At 47.1% G+C, this 20,269-nt stretch overlaps 1 protein-coding gene across 13 annotated transcripts in view; it reads left to right on the top strand.

Moving 5' to 3' along the window:
* The window catches only part of Mtcl1 (microtubule crosslinking factor 1), a 119,254-nt gene extending 117,464 nt beyond the window's left edge, over positions 1-1,790 (top strand). For all 13 annotated transcript variants that reach the window (XM_016009937.3, XM_016009938.3, XM_042259942.2 and 10 more), the window contains one exon: positions 618-1,790. Coding sequence is in view for 11 of the 13 variants with exons in the window: in XM_042259942.2 (XP_042115876.2) it covers positions 618-818 (201 nt within the window). In the remaining 2 variants the exon portion in view is untranslated. The remainder of the gene's footprint in view (positions 1-617) is intronic.
* Positions 1,791-20,269: the final 18,479 nt, after the last annotated feature.

Genomic DNA, 20,269 nt, shown 5'->3' with positions numbered 1-20,269 from the left:
CGAGCACCGTCTCGGTACCAGTTTGTAAGACCGCTGCCGCCGCCACGGTGACGAGTCATTAAAGAAAACTAGACCTCAATTAAAATTTCTGTCTGCAACATTTTTTTCCCACACATTGTGGGAGTTTGTTTAGCCTTCTGCCAGTCAGCTTGGAATAAACAGTGGCAGAGTTCTGTTTGAATCCCGTTGCTGATACAGCTGGATGCCACCCCAGGTCCCTGTGGGGCCCCTGTAGACTTGAGATCCTGTGAGACTAGCTCAGTAGCTGAAGGGTTCCTTCAAGGGGCTCAAGGATGGGGCTGGGACAAGGTGACCCCCCATTGCTTCCTCATCATCTCTGTGTTCCAGCTCCAGAGATGCCCTACACGCAGACCCATGTCCCTGTGTTTTGTTGTATTTTTGTCACAGCGTAAAAAGGTCACGTGTCACATCTCCGGTCATTCATGTGGAATGTTTTCCTGATCACTTTTAAGTTACTCCCCGTGCATGCCATAATCACTGAGATGCTGAAGCCACCTGGGCTGTTCCATTTGACTTCCGTGTGTGTCTGAAGTGTGTTGGGGCCATTGCCCATGCGGACGCTGCAGGTCTGAGTAACGCTGTCTCCCTCTCTGAAGGAACTACCTTGTTCTGCACTCGCGCCATCCTTAGAGCCCTGCTTCTCCAGGCCAGAGAGACCAGCAAACCGCCGCCTTCCATCCCGCTGGGCCCCGCCTTCCCCCACCGCCTCCCAGTCTCAGTCACCTGGAGACCCGGTGTCGGTGTCCTTGGAGGAACACGGTGAGGAGGAGCCACCCGAGGAGAAGCCACACCTGTGACATGATGCAAGCTTGCATGGATTATCACCGGAATAATTCACTGTAATTTTGCATACCCAGACCATCAGTCACCATCCACCAACCTCTGCCCCCAAAGGAAAGATGTAGCTTTCTCAAGGTCCAAGGATGTTTTTTTTTAAAAACACACGGCTGCTGAATGTCCAACCTGGTAAACTGAGATGTTTCGGGAATGAAACAGTAAACGTGCCTGTAATAATTTTTTCATAGCTCAGAAAACTATTTTTGTCTCCATCTTTTTTACACACAATATATTAAACAAAAAAGGGTAAATAAGGTATAAATAGATTTAAGAGTTTTAAAATGTACATCTTAAGAGATTCCAAACACCCTTGTTCTTGATCCTAACTGCCTCTGTTAAATTTGCACTGTTCCATTTTGGTTGGGTTTCTCCATATTGAGTTCAGAGTGTTCTAAGTTAAGTTTTATTTTGTCCAGTGCTGAGGTTTTTAGGAGTCTTTTTTAATGCTTCAGACTGTCCAACTCAGTAAACTCTTTTTAGTGAAAAGGCCATGAGGCCAGAAGACAAGAGTGTCCATAATCTGGAGGGATGCAGATCAACATGTCTGAGAAGGTACGGAGCCCCTCCGATGACTTAAGACTCACTGTATGACCCATATACTCCGCCTGCCGCACATCCTCGGGCACCTGTACATACCCTGCTCTTGTCCCTGCCCGCACCTGCGTGTGCGTCGGTCTGATCCACTGTAACTCATTGTGGAGTTCCTCGTACTGTACGGTTCCTGTCGGTCCCCCTGTCCCAATGAGACAACAGCCCCGTTTTTAAATTATTGTTCAAACATTAACTGGCAGTGTACAAAGCTCACTCGACATTTTCTTGTTTAAGGGAAAAGCACTACAGAAAATCCTGAGGATGCCAAATTGAGACAAATGATGGTGCCTCAGAGTCTGTCTGAGACCATGATGATATAGAAATAAAGCCCTTACAAGGTCTTGGTGTCACAGTTCACTGGCTCCTTCCTCTTCCCCCCACCCCTTGTCTTGTATAGCTCTAAATGGGAAGTTTCTCCAGGTTTTCTGTAGCTGGCAGAGTGCAGGCAAAGGCTGTAAAGAAGGGGACCGGCTACCCATCTCCTGGGGCCGCATACTTGTGAGATAGTATTGTAACTTTCCTGGACTCTGAGGGTCCTGGGAAATTCTCACCACAGATGCTAGAGCTGGGAAGGGCCACGGCAGGCAAGGTGGCTCCGAAGGAGGAATATGTGGTCAGCCTCTTCCCTTCTAATCAGGAAAGGGAGTAAGTAGCCCGCAGCTCTGAGCGTCATTCATCTCCACTGCAGACATGCAGCCCAGCGTCCTGGTGTCGGGGGTGGTGTGAGGCTGGAATTATGAAGACACTGCTGGAGAGCACAGACCTATTCAAAAAGGCCAGAGCTGCTGGCTTTGACGATTCCGTAGCCCAACGGTTCTCTTCTTACAAAGATGAGGTCATAAGGCCTCTTCCCAGGGTCCCACAGTTCCTCCTTTAAATGGTTTCCAAAGACAAGTGTTGGTGCAGAGATGGGGCAGTGGGAACCTTGGCAGCATGTTGGTGGAGACGTTAAGTGATGCTGCCACCGTGGAAGACAGCATAACAGTCCCTTTAATCCTCAAACACAATCACTGCATAGTCAGCTATCTGGTGGTGGATACACGAAGCTTCTAAGTTAAAATGAGACTCCTATAGATACCTTTACACTGCTTTTCACTGGAGCATTATTTATAACAGCCAAAAAATAAAAATAGAAATAACACATATGTCCACCTGCAAGTGAGCAGAGAAACAAAATTCACAGTGGAATATTAGCTGGCAGCAAGAAAGGAGGACACTGTTGTACATTCTTCATTGTGGGTGAGCCTTGAAGACCTAGAAATGAGGTAAGTCCGTCACAAATAGTTGTATGATTTCCATTCATGTGATGTTTACTAATGCAGTCATTCATAGAGACAGAGTAACATAGTGGTTACTGGGGGCAGAAGAGATCTGAGTTGGCATTAAATGGTGGCAGGGTTTTGTTTAGGATGAAGGTAAAATGCTGGAAGTGGGTAGTGATGGTCACATTGTCCAATAGTGAAGATACACTTAATGCCACTGGGCTAACACTTAAAAGAGCTAACATGGTAAATCTTTTGCACATTTTACCACAAGAAAGCCTTTTTAATGCAGAAAATGAAAATTTCACATAACCACACTAGATACAGCGACAAACAACTTATCAGCAAGTGGGTATGTTGTTGGAGCTGGGGTGTGGCTCCATGGCGGAGTGTTCCATGTGTGTTTGAAGCCTCGGGATCAGTCTCTAGCCTTAGAGACAGAAAGAGATGTCGACAGGTGCACAGGCACATTCTTTCAGTTGGAGCCAGCGGTGAACTGAGTCTCAAAGCATGTGTCAGGACTGCTGTCTCCAACCATGCGCCTGCTGTATTTTAACCTTCAGACAAGCATCCTGAGTATTGGTGGTGATGATCCCCAGCACGCCTGTTACTTTGGGGGTTCCTAGAGAAAGAGTTTCCAAAAAGCTCAGACTTGATGGTCCTTACAGCACATCATGCTGTGCTATTCCAAAGCTGCCTGAGCCAATCGTGGTGACAGGCTGGACCTGCAAAGGAGTCTGGGTGCTGTTAGAGGGAAGAGGGTACCTGGAAAGTAATACAGGCTGTGTGCTGCTACAGGACACCCCCAAAGTTGCAGGAACAAGCTCTGGTCACCAGGATCGTGCCACGTGATTGAAAGAGGTAAACTTCCCAGGCACAGCAGGGCCTGGGTTGGTGCAGACAATATAAGCACCATTTCATTGTGGATGAGGGAGAGATAGGGGAAGCTTTCATAAGAACAGCCTCATCAGGCAGCTGGCTGGTTGCAGACCCTCCATGAACAAAGCCATCTGGAACCTCCAAATACTTAGGTCTATTATGGAGCCGCTCAAACTTTAAAAGGCAAGACAGGATGATGGAATCATTTCCCACTGCTCTGTCCAGATGGATGCGAAGGCAGTTCTGTGGGTTTGGGGTCGGCTACAAAGGCAGAGCAGCTGTCTGCAGGGAAGGGCCCAGGGGAGGCATCTCCACCAGTCATCATTCATGGGCCAGCTGTTTTCACGTCCTAAAGAAAGATGTGGCAGATTCCTGAGACCCAGGAAGCCAGACTCGCCCATCAGCATGCCCTGCACAATGGAGGATGGCAGCTCCAGCAGCCTGGAGACCTTTACAAACCACAGTCAAAGCAGGGGTGGGAGCTGCATGCTGGGCCCTCCATTTTTGCTCTAGGAGATAACGAGCTATGATAAGGTTTTTAATATTATGTATCTAGATTTTGTATATGTGCACATAATTCTAATTTTTTTTTACTCTTTTCTATAAAATGACCTAAGAGGTTTGCAGATCCTTAATTTCTCAAATTTTTATTGAATACATTTAAATGTTTTGGTACGCGCAGTGAAATGGTCGCTGTGTCAAGCAAATCAGCACGCCAAGCTCACAGGGTAGCGTCCCCCACCCCTTGTGGAGAGAGCACCTGGAATGTACTCTTCTATTCCCTCTGGATTTTTTAAAGAGCATCTCTCCATGTAGCCTAGCTGGCCTTGAACTCCGTCCTCCTGCCCCAGCCTCCCCAATGCTGAGATTGCAGGCATGTGCCACCATACCTGGCTCTAGACTAATTCTTTTAGCAAAAGTCCCAAACACAACTCAGTGTGTCACTCCAGCCTTTATATCAAGTATTGGCACTCCAGACTATCAAACTTGGCGGTTATTGCGCACGTTCATGTCCTCTGAAGGCAACTGAAAAGTACAGCTGCTTGTTTCTGTTGTCTAATATGTTGCTGTTTTTAAGTTGTGTTAAAGTATGTGTAGTATAAATTTTACCATTTAAACCTTTTGTGTTTTTTTGTTTTGTTGTGGTTGTTGTTGTTGTTGTTTTGAGACAGGGTCACTATATATCTTTGACTATCCTGGGACTCACTCTGTAGACCAGACTAGCCTAGAACTCAAGAGATCTGCCTGCCTCTGCCTCCCAAGTGCTGGGATTGAAGGTATGTGCCACCACACCAGGCATTTTAAAAGGTACGTTTTAGTAGTAGTGAATGCACAATGTTTTGCCAAGCACTACCACGTCTTGCAGACACTCCACAAAACCCCAGATGCATGAACTGTGCCCCATTCCCTGCATGCATGAATCTGCTCTTATTCTCCAGGCTCTTACTTAGGAAATCTCACATAGGTGGTATTTTGTATGCTATGTGGCCTCCTGTGTCTGGCCTTTTCACTTAGCATAGAGTTTCCAAGGTTCATCCGTGTTGTACAAGTAGCAGGACTTCCTAGTTTTGTTTTGAAGACAGGGTTTCTCTTTGTAGCCCTGGCTGTCCTGGAACTCATTCTGTAGACCAGGCTGACCTTGAACTCACAGAGATCCACCTGCCTCTGCCTCCCAAGTGCTGGGATTAAAGGTGTGGGCCACCACTGCCTGGTTGACTTCATTCATTTTTATGGCTGGATAAAATGCACTGTATTTTGTGTATCCATTTAGCAGTTGGTAGTATCTGTCTATTTTAAAAACAAAAGAAAACCTTTGGTTACCTTTGAACAGCCTGGAGCATTCCCTCCAAAGGAGAGGATTCGCAGTGAGTAGTCAGGACCGGGCACTTTGGAATCCTTAAACTTCCTTTTTGCAAGAGACCCATTCTTATTATATTCGTCTTGATTGTCTTTGATTACATATGGGCCTTTCAGCAATTCTCCCCTCTGAACAGAGTCTTGTATAGCAAGAACATAGGCTGAGTCATAGACAAGCTATTTTAATAAAATTGAAGACACTGCATATTTAAAACCACCTGGGGCCCCAGAATCCATATGGCACTAAGAGACCAAGACCTGGGGCCAAATTCTGGTTCAAACACAAGCAGCATTGGGCCACTTTTCTAAGGCTCGGTTGAAAACCAGCAGCAATAACGCCTGCTTCACTAGGACAGCTTAAGGATTAAGGTTTGCAGGTATACCTACTGCGTGCAGGATACCATGTGCAGAGTTGCAAGCCGTGGGGAGACAGGTGGATTAGCTCCTCAGCCTTATGGAACCTTTGCTCTGGTGATACAGGGCAGACAGGAAAACTTGCTATATAGGTATAGAGAGCAGCTGTTACCAAATGGGGCCCATTTTGCCTGCAACCACTTACTATTCCAATCCCTGAAGCCAGCCTATGCATGAGGCAGCCAAACAAACTGGGCTTAAATCTGCATTCCCAGGGTTCCAATGCAGAAAGAGGTGGGACAGGTGGGAGGGGTGAAGGGCTGGAGGTAAGGGAGATGAAGAAACCGGTGTACATGAGCTGAATGACACTTCTCGGGGTGAGGGTGGATGTTCAGGAATGGCCCAAGGGTGGAGCTTAGGGCCCCGCTGTTACAAGGTCTTCTATCCATCGCTCATCATAGGCCCACAAAAGGAATCGGTGACTCCAACAATTTCCAGCTAAACAAGGAAAGCTATTTCCAAATCCCTAAAGCAAAACAAATAAGCAAAAAACATTCTTTACCAAGCTGGCAGGGCTCTATCACTTTATCGTTGCGTTAAAGGACGTCTAAGACCACTGACAAGCAAGGTTCTGAAAGCAAAGTGAGCCAAGGTTCGCTCAGATCTCCTCTGGGTTTCGAAAGAAACCACTTACTCTCCAGGTTTCAGACTTTAGGGAAGGAGAAGGGCTCCAATCTCTTACGAAAGAAAAAGGTATAAATTTCATTGTAGGGAGCAGGTACACAACCAAGAGGCTTCCCCAGGAAGGTGCTGCTTGCGCATGCGCAGGGGTGGGGGCGTGTCTAAACAAAATGCTGTCACTAGGCCCAGAAGATCCTGATCAAAGTCGCTGTGGGGAGGCAGATTGAGCTCCGAATTAAGGTCACTATGGCTGGAGGAAGGAGTAAAGGGCTCTAGAGTGGGTCAGAGGAGAAATTGGAGCGTGGGGAAACCTGGTGGGTCCACAGGGAGGGGTAGGGTACCAGACTTTCTCTATTGGGCCACCAACCCAGGCTCCTTTCTGGCCAGCTCTTTTAACTTAACTTGTTTCTCTTTGTCTTTTTTGCTCTTCTTTCTTTCTGTGTATTTTACGTTCACTGCTTCTGTGTCTGGCTGACTGGCAGCTGCCTGGCTCCTTGGCCAAGGTGTGCCCCTCACTCTCTCCCCCTTCCTCTCTCTCGTTCTTCCTCTCCAGAGCCTAGATTTCTCCTATTTATTCCCTCTGCCTGCCAGCCCTGCCTAGCCTTTCTCTGCCTAGCTATTGGCCATTCAGCTCTTTATTAGACCAATCAGGTGCCTTAAGGGCAGGTAAGGCGAAACGAATGCAACACATCTTTACATAATTAAACTTACATCCTTACCTGTTAAACAAATGCAACACATCTTTACACAGTTACTCAGTAGTATTCCACAGCATAAACAAATGTAACACATCTTTGCCTAGTTAACTCTTCCCCAACAGGTTAGGGTTTTCTGGATGGGAAAACAAAGGCACTGGCAGATGATAAGCAAAGGAGTTCCAGAGTGTTGTAAGCAGAGGAAGAGGTGGGGGCCTCCAGGTCTAAGACTGTGGTGCTAAGAAGACAGAGAGGCAGGCAGGCTGGCTTGGACAGGGTTTCTGCCTTTGCTAAAGTCAGGTTCACAAATAAAACAGGGCGGTGGGGGCTGCTGCAGAGTACCCACACACTGACTAGGGACCCAAGAACCACCTCCAGTTGCTCAGTGAAAACCCTTATTTATTCTTCTGCCACCTCCGTGGCCTGGCCACCTTCTTAAGAAGCCTGCTCCTCTCTGAGCCCTTCCCTCAAGGCACAAGCTCATGCAGCTAGGTTCTTGGGTCTTTTGTGTTGTGTTCCTTTAAGGTTAGGCACTTGTAAGCAATTATTGGACATTTGTAAATGTCAAATAATAATAATTAGCAAAGGCAAGTATCATTGTTTGTTTGTTTGTTTTGTAAGGGGACAACTGGGGTCTCTGGATGTAGGGATGTTTGGAGAGAGCTACAGTGGCCCACTTATTAGTGCTGCAACACAATCTGAATGATATGGTAGGTAGCAAAGGGATCCTGGCCTTGTTTTCCTAGCCCAGGTCCCGTGAGGTTGGGACAGCCTATCCCATGGCAAAGACTGATGTTCCCTGATTTCCTAGCAAGCTACTAACCCTCAGCAAGGCCCCAGGGAAACACACAAACTCCAGTGTCCCTATAGCGATCCTGGAATGAATTTACATTCATCAATGGCTCCGGGTTCACAAGCCAAACCCAGCTCACCCTGTCCCTTACAAATTCCATTTCAGATTGATTAAAATAAAAGCAACAAAAAAAATAAGAGGGTATAATAGTAAGTGAGATGCACCTAATAATGCCTATTATAATTTTAAGCTCCGAATTTCTGGAGAGAGAAAGGAATTTATCTCTACAACACTGTTTTTTGTGTCTTGAGTCATTTCACTTAGGGGGATATGCTCCCAAATAATCTCAATGAGATCAAAGTAATCTGCAAAATGGATCTGTATGGGGTCGGACATGCAGAGAACTGTGGGGAAGGCTGACCAAGTGATGGTCCATGGATTAGTCAGGATTCTCTAAAGGAAAAGAATGATAGAATATATATGTATAGGTATAGGTATATATATGATTGATTTGTATACATATTACTTATTTACATATATATGCATATATGTGCTGCAAGCCACAGGAAAATATAATGGAATCCAGCTACTATCACAAAAGCTACTACTTGGAAAGGCCAAGGACTATTCCAAAGGTCAAGCCATGGCTTAAGAAGTCTTGGTGATATTTTATCTGAAATACCTATCAAGCATCCAAGGCCAAACGATCTCCTCCTGAATTAAGGCAAATTAAGCTTGGACCCTCCTTTCTTATACAGCCTTTGTGGTATTTATACTAACATTGTAGACTCCTAACATTTATCTAACCACCTCTAGGAATGTAGTTTGAACACATAAATTCCATTTTTCTGATATATTAACTGATTTTAGCTCTCAGTTGACCTCCTCCTTTACCACCCCCTTTTGGGTTGTAAAAGAAAGCCTGACAGTCACTGCCTGAGGAAAACTCTTGTCTGCCTTTATGACCCTGTAAGAATTCAAGCCTGGTGACCCTGCTTTAGCTAGAGGACTGCTATTGCATGGGTGTATAACTGTAAACCTCAGAGACTGAGAGAGGATTTTGACTGGAAAACTAGATGGAGACCTAGAAGAATGAGGTGGAAGATGAGGAAGAGCCAGATGAGGAAGAACAAGATGAGAAAGACGAAGATGGGGCAGAACTAAGATGAGAGAATTAAGATAGAACTTAGAGGAGTCAGCAGATAAATGTAGAGAGAAATCAGGCAAGAAAGGAGCTAGGCGTGAGAGCAGAACTGAAGCTGTGTAAATAGAATTTTATCCCAGAGGAATAAAGTAGACGGACTAAGAGCTCGGTATACTTAGATTCTTTTCCCGAAAATCATTTGTGCCATTAGTAGCTTCTCTTTTGGGCCCCTGGGAAGAAGATTATTAAGGCTGGACCATAATATATATATCATTGAGTGGCCTACAGGTTGTGACCCAGCTAATCCAACAAAGGCTGTCTCCCAATAAAAAGGGTAAAAATGCAGTAGTTGTTCAGTCCATCAGGCTGAATGTCTCAGCGGGCCCAGTCTGGAGCTGGAGTCCTGGAGGATTCCCAGAGAACTGCTGGTCTTCAGTCTACATCGGAATCCCAAAGAATTAGGTTCTCATCCCTCAAAGGGATGCTTCAGCAACAGGATAGATGAGCTTACCATGCAAGAGCGAAGGCAGGCAGCCGAAGGAGGAAGCTTCCTTCTTCTGTGGCCTTATGTGGACCTGCCACCACAAAGTGTGGCTCCGATCTAGGGTGGGTCTTGCCCACTCAAATAATCAAGTCAAGAAAATCCCTTACTTCATGCCCAGTTGCTTGGGTTTTAGTTAATTCCAGATAGAGTCAACCTGACAACCACGATTAGATATCAGAGTACATCAGCAGGTCTGTTCATTTAACAGCCATTCCCGATGCCAAGCCCTAGCCCAGACCTTTGAGCAATACTAAGCTCATGATGGCTGCCCTCTTTCCCCAAGGCGCCTCATCTAGTCAAGAGTCCATTTATCTGGGTCAACTCAAGCCTCCGTGTTTTCTCCTGAACTGAAAGTACCTGCTCCTCTGAGATGGGGCATCTCATGTGCCAAGTAGAGATAGCAGCGGCTGCCTCATAGGCAGATCACAAGGACTAGATGAAGTGATGCTGGTTACACCGTGAGCATCATAGCGAGAACTATGTACATGGGTTAAATAAATGATTAGATTAAAAAAAAAAACAAGTTGTAGCACAACATGATGAGTGCTGTAAGAGTTCAGGCAAACACAGAGTGAGCGTCTAGAGGGACTGATTCTGTCTAAGAGGCCGTGTTTTGGCAAGAGTATTGAAGAATACAGAATGCTTCTCCAGGCAGGCAGGAAGAGGGAAGAAAGAAAACCTCACACTTCTCTGGAATTTTTATCAAGATAGGTTCAAAATCATTATCAATTATTTTTGATGGTTGGACAAGTGTTTGGGTTTGGTTGTTGGTGGTGGTTGATTGTTTTGTTGCTGTTTTAATCAAATTCGAGCCTGTGTAAGCTTTGTTGTAAAGAAAACTGAAATCAGAAAGTGAAGGTCACCGTCATGACGCTGCCATCTATTAGGGTGGCTGGCAGCATGCAGTGGCCTACAGGCAAGACACTTGTCAGCTCCCTCCTGGCAGTGCTTGGTCTGGCTTTGTGTGGAAGGAGTCACTTTTCCTTGATTTCCACGAGAATGTCCCCCCATCAGTCTGTACCACATTCTTCCAGCTCACTGCTAGTGTGAGCTGGTGACCCAGGCAGTCATGTCCACAGTCCACTGCTGGATCCTTGTGAATTCCATCCTGTAGACAGCTGCCCAGGCTCTCAGGGAAGTGCTAAGAAAAATCCTATCTACATACTGATTTTGTTGGTTTGCCATTAAAGCAGCAATAAACATCCTCTTCCCTCCCTCTGAGCCAGGCTTAAGTCTCCCTTCCTTTTAAGGTAGGTAGAGTTCTTGGCCAATGAGACGTGAGCAGTACTGAGTGTGTCCATTTATGCTGGACATCTTAAGTTTATTGTAATTTTGACAATTGCATGCATGTAGGGAATATATTGTGAGCATATTTACCCTGTTACCCTCTCTTTCCCCTTCCACTCCGACAGATCCCTTCTCAACTAGTCCCTCTCTTACTACTGTGTCTTATTTTAGGAGTGTGCAGGGCTTGTGAGGGAAGCCATAGCTGCTCTGTGTTCATGATTACATCAGCCACGCCGTATCCAGGAGACAGCATTTCACAGGCTTCCCCCGGCTCTGGAAAACGTAAGAGCCAGCACTGACTAGGTTCTTTATTCTGCCCCAACAACTGTGCCAGTGCCACACCAGCCCGGGTCCCCAGTTGCCTGCCCTCCATCCCCAGATCCCCCTCAAAAAATGGAACATGAGTTCTCATTAAGCCACTGAGATTTGGGGATTGCTCACCAGGGCAGTATACCTGACCACAGTCACCATCCACTCACCAAAACATGGAAGGTAGAGAGTTGTCACAACGTATACATAAATGCCACTTGGTGTTATCAAAAAAGGTAAGAGAATGTGAAGCAATGGAAACAGTATTTTTGTGGTTTTTTTTTTTTTAAATTGATTTGTTTGACTCTAATAAGAAAGTCTTCAGATCCTTTGGGAAGAGGACAGACAAATGTGGTATTGAGTCAGCCAGCTCTGTGTGTGCAGTGGGAGGCTTGTGCTGACACCCTCAGGGGGCTGTTCCTTGCCTGTCCTGCCTCCTCCACCCACTTGTTGAGTCAGGGGAAATGTCTCCCTCCAGCTGGCAAATGGAGACAATACAGGACCACTCCTAAGGACAAAATGCAGGTCATAAGGACTCCAGGAACATCTTTAGCAAAGCTTTTTTTTTTTTTTTTGGTTTTTCGAGACAGGGTTTCTCTGTGTAGCTTTGCGCCTTTTCCTGGAACTCACTTGGTAGCCCAGGCTGGCCTCGAACTCACAGAGATCCGCCTGCCTCTGCCTCCCGAGTGCTGGGATTAAAGGCGTGCGCCACCACCGCCCGGCTCAAAGCTTTTTTTTTTTGGAGACAAGTTCTCTCTATTACGTAGCTCTGGCTGTCCTGGATCTCACTCTGTAGATCAGGCTGGCCTCCAACACACAGAGATCCACCTGCCTCTGCCTCTCGAGTGCTGGGTTCAAAGGCATGCGCCACCACCACCCATCAAACAAAGGCTTTGTTTTATACATAGACTCAATGGTGGCAACTAGCTTCTCTACCTCCTGGGGCTCACTTCACTATCACAGCACACCGGTGGCACTACTGGACTTAAGAACCACACGATATCCCTCAGAAGCTCCTGACTGTGGCCACTGCCATCTTGGAAATGTTTCCCTTGGTGATTCTAAGAAGCAGCCGGTTGAGGACCAACAGTAACTAGAGAGTATCTTAAGCCCGTGGGTCCCCAACTGTCTATACCCCAGACTTTCAGATGTAACTGATCACGGTGACACCTCAGGGTTGGAAATTTAAAAAGAAAAACAAAACTTTCAGGTGATTTTGTTTTCAGCAAAGGTTGGGAGTTCCATTCATAAGCAGATTCAAAAGTCCAGAGTCTGGCATATACAGGTGCAGATTTGCATCATATCAACTTTTTTTTTAATGCTCTCTAAAGTTTTTTTTTTTTTCTCATTCTGCAAAATGGGGAAGTGACTTCACAGGATGGCTGTGAGCGCTCAATGACATAGTATAGGACCTGCTGTATGACACTTTCTTGATAGCCTATTAGTAACATTTCATTTAATTCTCTCAATTACCTCATTTTTTATTTTATGTGTACGTGTGTGTCCTGAGTGTATATGTGCACTGTGTTTTTGCCTAGTGCCTGAGAAGGTCAGAAGAGGGCATCAGATCTCCTGGAACTGGACTTATAGATAGTTATGAGCCACTATGTGGGTACTAAGAACCAAATTTGGGTCCTTGGTAAGAGCAGCAAGTGCTCTTAACCACTGAGCCATCTCTCCAGCCCTCAGTTACCTTGTGGATCAAGGTAATTTTCCTAATTTCATAGCTGAAGGAACTAAGGGTCAGAAAGGCTTCTGGCTGTCTCAAGGTAACCCAATGTTCTAGTCAGGGTCACTGTTGCTGTGATGGAACACCCTGACCCAAGCAACCTGGTGGAGGAGGGGGTTTGTTTGGCTTACACTTCCACACTGTAATGCATCACTGAAGGAAGTCAGGACAGGAACTCAGGCAGGACAGGAACCTGGAGGCAGGAGCTGATGTAGAGGTCATGGAGGGGAGCTGCTTACTGGCTTGCTCCCCATGGCTTGCTCAGCCTGCTTTTTTTTTTTTTTTAATAGAACCCAGGACCACCAGCCCAGGGATAGCACTCCCCACAATAGGCTGGGCCCTCCCACATTGATCATTAATTAAGAAAATTCCCTACAGGCTTGCCTACATCCCTACCTTATGGGGGCATTTTTCAAATGAGGCTCCCCTCTCTCTAGCAACTCTAGCTTGTGCCAAATAAAACCAGCCAGCACACCCAGTTATAATTGGCAGAGCCAGTTTTATATTAACACATCTGGTTTGTACTAACCACTGAGATGTTTCTAACAAACTAACCCTTCCTCCTCCTAGACGGGACAACCAATGCCCTCATGCCCCTAGTAGTTGAACTGGCCCCACTAAGGGACCCATTTAAGCTGCTGTGTGGATCTGGGGTCTTCCTGGCTCTCCTGCAGCTGAATACACTAAGACCTGTCTTGACTTCCATTGACTTCGATTTATCTCTTGTCAAGGTGGAAAAAAAAAAAAAAAAAAAAAAGGCGGTGGTGGCACACGCTTTTAATCCCAGCACTCGGGAGGCAGAGGCCGGCCTGGTCTACAAAGCAAGTTCCAGGAAAGGCACAAAGCTACACAGAGAAACCCTGTCTCAGAAAAAAAAAATCAAAACAAAACAAAAAAGCCTTAAATGACCTATTTGACCAAAATCCTGTTTCTCGATGTCCCAGAAAAGCAATAGCTACAGATGACTGTTTTTTTTTTTTTTTTAATTGCTGTGGGGCCCATTTCTCAGGGGATCATAGCCTGTTAAATCCTGGATCATTTGATGGAGAAGAACACACACACTCAGCCTCAGTGTTACCGTGTTTACTTCTGCTGAGCCAGTGGTGGAGAGGGGCTTGCCTAAAGCACTTCCACACTGCCAGCTTTCTGTCACAGGTGGAAATACCCAAGGTATTCAGTGCACACAGAGGAAAGGTCTATTGGACTCACAATGTCAGAGGTTCTAGTCCATGCTTAGCCTCATCACTCTGTGCCTGTGGCGGCACAGCACATCGTGGCAAGAGCATACAGCCGAGCTTCACCTACATTGTGGCTGGTAGGAAGGACCTGAGTCCTGTAACCCCCTTCTAGAGTTCACCGCTGGTGTCCTAACTTCTTCCCACTGAGTCTCACCTCCTAAAGGTCCCACGATCTCTCACTAGTACCACATGCTGGTAAGGACCCTCCAGACACCAACTGCAGCATCTGCCTTAAAGGCAGCCACTCTGACCAAGCATGTCAAGAGGAGTGTGTACCCTTAGGACAAGGCAGGGCACCCTGTACCCTCCACAGAACCACGGCTTTCCTTTGTTTACTTAAAACGTGTTCATCACTAACACTGGGTCATCATTCTGTCCCCAGCCATACTCACCCCACCTGGTGTGAAAGTTGAAACCCTGATTTTGGGAAAGAGAGCATGACTGTGTACGGCTAGGTCGGTCCAGCCCAGGAAACCCAAGTGTTGAGCCCATTGGCTCTCATCCCATATCTCCTATGTTTGGGTCTGAATGTCGCCTTTTTTGCTGCTATGTAAAGAGAGGCAACCATTTATTTCCAGAACTTTCCTAACCCCTCTTCAATTAGAATGAATCCCTGAAGAGTTTCCATATAGGAACTCTGGATCCCCACAGCCTTGCTGAGGCAGACTTTCCCCTGCGGGGGTAATGGATGGGCCTCGGGGTTGGCGAACTCACCACCTGCACGGGCAGTGCCGATGCCTCACACGGAGGGATTGGATTTCTGCCCAGGAAATGTTTCCGGCCTCCTGGCCATGGAAGGGGCTGCATCAGCCACTTCTCGCCTTATTGGCACCACTGAGAACTTGAAGGAGGCCATTCCCAGGCCGTAGCTAGTTAACACAAGAGCTCAAAATGACAAGGTGGGACTATGTTCCCGTGGGAACGTTATGTCCTTAAAAGTCAATTCCAAATTGAATTGAATTCTTAGAGCCTCAAAAGATCTTGTCTAAATTTACCCTGACCCACTTAGGGGAGAAGTCAGAACCCAGCAGATCATTTAGAAATGAAATTCAGTGCCCTATACTGAGGACACCAGTGACCCATAAGGTAGCCAAGGACCAGTTTCAAGATTCAATCCATATTAACTTCCTTGCTCATGAGATCCGACAGGCAGCCAAGTGCATCCCTGTTGGTCAAGGCAAGACAACCAGCTGGAGGCTCCTCAGCACAGCATTAGTGTCAAGGATGCTGCTGGCAGGAAGTCAGTGATGCTCTGAGCCACCCAGTGATGCACAGGAAGGGGAGCATCTTGTTACCTAGCAACACAGATGTGGACGTCACTCTTCCGAGCATCAGCAGCAGGCAAACTGATTATCACATTACCCTGGCATTTCAGCAAAGGTAAAATGGGGTTTAAATGCTGCATTAAGTGGGAGATAAACCGCAGCGAGGAGGCATGTGCGTCAGAACCCCTACCTTGGCTTCATCGTTCAACGTGAGAGCTCGACTTTCCCCTGGGCGGAAGTGCCGGGTGCATGTCAGGGCAGGTGGCGGCCCCAGCAGGCACCCTGGCCAGGAGAGGTTGGTTTCTATTTCCAGCTCACCAGCATAATGCTGTGTCACAGGCAGGGAAAGGAAGGTAAGGTGCCTTCCCAGCCACCCGGGAACTGTGAATTGATGAACCATGTCTCTGCAGGCACACTGAACTCAGCCCTTAAGACACAACTATGAGCCAAACAGAGCTTTCGCAAATGCATCAGACCTTTCCTAAACTGCCAGATGTGCCCAGTTCTCTTATTTCTAATTTTTTTTTTTTGTAGTAGCATGGGGAGTGCATTGCAATATAAGGAAGATATAAAAAAGGAGATCCTATCTCCTTTGACAACATGGATTGGCCTGGGAAACCTCACACTAAGTGAAAGGAGGCAGGCACAGAAAGACAAAACCCACGTGATCTCGCTCACCTATGGATCTTCACAGAAGCTGAGATATGCAGAGTGGTGGTCACTGAGGGCTGGGGAAGGGGAGCTGGGCAGGGGTGAGGGGGTGAAGGTGAGTCCTCTGGGGACTCACTGATGACATCTTGTGATGAGACAGGGAATCTTGTTTTGTCTTCCTGTTTATGTGATGTCATCTAAGAATTCATGGCCAGAGTCCCTAGGAACTGATACCTCCTTCCATCCTAAAGAGAGGGTGCCTATACCAGGGGCTAGACTGGTCCTGTAATCAACCATTCAGCAAATACTGCAGCTCCACCCTGTGCTGGGTGGTATGCTGTGGCCTGGGCAGGAATCAGAAGAAAGCAAATTCTTGTTCTAATGTAGCTTACCACGCTGTCACCAACCCCCAGATCGCACAACTTGTCATTGCTATAGAATCTGCTCTCACTGGGAGGTTCTGTGATATAGTTTGAAAATGCCAGCACACATGTGATTGCAAGCTTGGTTGATGTGGCCCTGAGCTGTGGCCCAGCACTGTAGTGGGTCTGTGAAGACGGACGCTCAGCCAGGCTCTGCGGTGGTGTTTGTTGTGAGGTATCTACCCGAAAAGACCATTCAGATGCTGGATCAAGCCATTAGAAACTCTTTATTAGCCCTGAGACCTCAGGGGTCATTCTTATCTCCAGGAGGCCAGGACCGTTCATGAGGGAGTCCCTCTGGCCAACTGGATTTCCCATGCCAATCAGCTGTGGCCAGGATGGCTCCTGGCTGTGGTGGTACCAAGATCTCCAGGGAAGGAGTGTGTCACCTATTCCACTTGCTCTGTCTCATACGCACTTAGTGTAAGAGAGTGAGCCACAAAAGCAGCCCATTCGAGCCTCTAGTAACATCCTGGAACCCACATGCAACAATAGTCCACTTCCCTTCCAACTTGGGACCACACAGTCACTGACTTTTCCCGAGAATCTTGCATCCACGCCACGCCACGCCTGAGTAGCCTCATTTCTTCAATCATCTCATTTAAGTCTCTTATCAGGGAACCAGTTTGAAGTGTTCAGTCTGTAGTCAGGATTCTTTCATGTAGTCAATCAACAAACACTTGCTAACTATCTCTCGCATTCTAGTCTAGAGGACACAGGGATGACTGGGTTTCTCTGTGTAGTTTTGCGCCTTTCCTGGAACTCACTTTGTAGACCAGGCTGGCCTCAGACTCACAGAGATCTGCCTGCCTCTGCCTCCGGAGTGCTGGGATTAAAGGCGTGCACCACCACCGCCCAGCATGGTGTCTCTTCACAGCAATGAAAACCCCAAACGAAACAGTCCCCTTTGCTCAGAGTGACAGAGAACAGACAGAAGTAAATCCCGGAAGATGACGTTTCCTTGGGGATATTTATTAACTAGTTTGGCTCACTCCAGGATGACATGCTTGACCCCTCTAGGTCTGCATTTCTCATTAATTTTTCCTGTAGCCGAACTTTATGATGAAATCTGTGGAGATTTGTTGGGCTTACATCAAAATCCTGCAGTGCAGCATCCATACTGGAATCAATAAATGATTGACACACGGCACTGCTCATAGGGAGGTGGTACTGCATCCTGGCTGGCGTGACTGGGCAGACAGAGCCCAGGAGTCCATTGCTTCCTCTGCAATGCCCCTGCTTGTACAATCGGCTCTGCCCACCCATCCTTCTGCTAGTGCAACCCCTAAAATGGCCTCCTCTGTCCGTGGGCCCCTTTGTCCGGTGAGTGTCCCTTCCAGGACTCTGCCAAGCACCGGACATAGCTGCAGCCCTTTCCCGGAGCTGAGGGCTCTGCTTCCTCCACAGCTCTTCCTTCAGTCAGCGATCCTGGCAAACTGATCCTCTGGGCTGTGGCTGTGGCAGAGACAGAAGCAATGTCTCCCCTGGGGATCCCATCTGCAAATGCTGCTCCACACACAGACTCGGGACAGGACAGCAAAGCAGTTTCTGGGCCCCCTGGGGAGCTCTGAGTCACTTCATGATGAGTGCTGCAGGGCCTCTGGAGGCTGGGCAAAGAGGGAAACCATACCCAGAGAAAAATCTGGAAGAGTCAGACTTGAGGTCCAAGGCAATGGGGCACAAACAATGGAGAAAGGAAATCCAGCGTGGGGTGAGGCTGTACGTATTGGGGTTGAGGCTGGCTGTAAGGGGCAGGAAACCCGAAGAACCACCGAGTCTTCAATATAGTGAATTTCTCCCTCATGGAAACTCAAGGATGCAGGGTCGTTATGGAGCTTTGTGAGCAGAAGAAACCCAAGTTCCCTTTGTTCTGTAGCTGCCAGGAGAGCGTTTAGCTCATGGCTCCCCACACCTTTATTCCACGCAGCAGATAGGGAGAAGTAAAATAATGAATTTCTGTGAGGAAAGTTCTCACAAGATGCACGTGGCTCTTCTGCATGTATCTCTCTCTGAGCTAGAAGTCAGTCACAGCTCCGAGTGGCATAGAGTGGAAGCCGGAAACCAGTGACCGCATGTTCAAGTGTAGACTTCCCACTAGCTTCTAAAAATAAGTTGAGTAAATTATCTGCTGTGGGATGGTCTTTATGCTGTGAATATGTGTGGTTCCTATTGGTTAATAAATAAAGCTGCTTTGGCCTATGGTAAGGCAGCTTAGAGGCATGCAGGAAATCCAAGCAGAGATACAAAGAGAAGGGCAGAGTCAGGGCAGATGCCATCCAGCTGCCCAAGGAACAAGATGCCAGCAGACTGGTGGCAACACCATATGGCAATATATAGATTAATAGAAATGGGTTAATTTAAGATGTCAGAGCTAGTTAGCAATAAGCCTGAGCCATAGACCAAACAGTTTGTAATTAATATAAATCTCTGAGTGTCTTTATAAAAATGGCTGCTGCCCAGGCAGGACCTGGCAGTACCAAGAAACTCAGTCTATGATTATCCAAGTTTAAGATCCCAGAGATGGAGCACCTTCAGGGTGATGAAACAGTGGAGAATACACCGAACAACAAACAGGCTGCTAAAAGGCTGTAAACGTGAAGGTCACTGCCGTACTTCACTGCCAAGGGACAGTGAGGCTTATCTGCTGGGTAGTTATAAACAACAAAGAAGATGGACACTCAAAGGTTGAGCAAAGGGTCAGGATGGACAGGAAGACTCCAAGGTGAAATCAAAGCTGTAAACCTTTAAGCCACAATTTAACCACAGACTCAAGTTTATTCTATGATTATTTCAACTGTAGAAAACAGAAAGCTGGACATGGTGTCCAGCACTTAGGAGGCTGAGGCAGGAGATTCACAAGAATCATGAGTTCAAGGCCACTTTAGTTGTATAGTAAGATTCTATCTCAAAACAAACACACACACACAGAGAGAGAGAGAGAGAGAGAGAGAGAGAGAGAGAGAGAGAGAGAGAGAGAGAGAGAGAGAGAGAGAGAAGGGGGAGAGGTGCAGACAGACAGACAGACAGAGACAGACGTGGATGGAGTTGAGCAAGGAATGTGGCTAGAAAGGGAAGGGGAAGGAGAGAAAGAAAGAAAACAGAAACCTCTGCTCTGACCCTCCCGCACTAGAAATACATGTAAGAAGTCAGTGTTGAGCGGCCGAGTCCAAAACAGTCCCTCGGACCCTAGAGATGAGCGTGGATGTTTCATCTCCCCTGTCCTTGCTGACTCAGCACGAGGGAATTGTCACCTATTCCCCATTGTGCTGTGGTGTGCTGGTCACCTGCCCAGATTCGGAGGAGGCTATTTGAAAGGCTCTACCTTTGAAGATGGAAAAAAATATACATATATACAAAGAAAAGCTAAGGAAGTGGTCCGCTTGGCTACAAGAGACTGGCAGATTCACTGGTGTGCTACCTAGAACAGAGAGCAGTCCCGGAGCAGAGGCAGGGCCCAGCCAACTCAGAAGGCATCCATCGAAGCCATTCTGAAGATTGGAGGGTCACATCTGGCTCCCACCCTGGCAGGAGCAGAAAGCCATAGAAACCTTGCCAAGGATGGCATCCGGGCAAGGGTCTTCCTTTGTCTCTCCCAAAGCTCTAAAGGGGACTCCACTCTCTGCTCTGCAGTGTTAGAGTGAGGAAGTCAGGTCCATGACGTCAGGGTCCAGAAATGGTGGGAGGAAATTCAAACACGGATCCTACGGCAA

This window comes from Peromyscus maniculatus, chromosome 13 (genome assembly GCF_049852395.1).
Source record: "Peromyscus maniculatus bairdii isolate BWxNUB_F1_BW_parent chromosome 13, HU_Pman_BW_mat_3.1, whole genome shotgun sequence".
Classification (NCBI taxonomy): Eukaryota; Metazoa; Chordata; class Mammalia; order Rodentia; family Cricetidae; genus Peromyscus; species Peromyscus maniculatus.
Note: the sequence above shows the minus strand (reverse complement) of the source record. Positions and strands in the feature narration are given on the sequence as shown.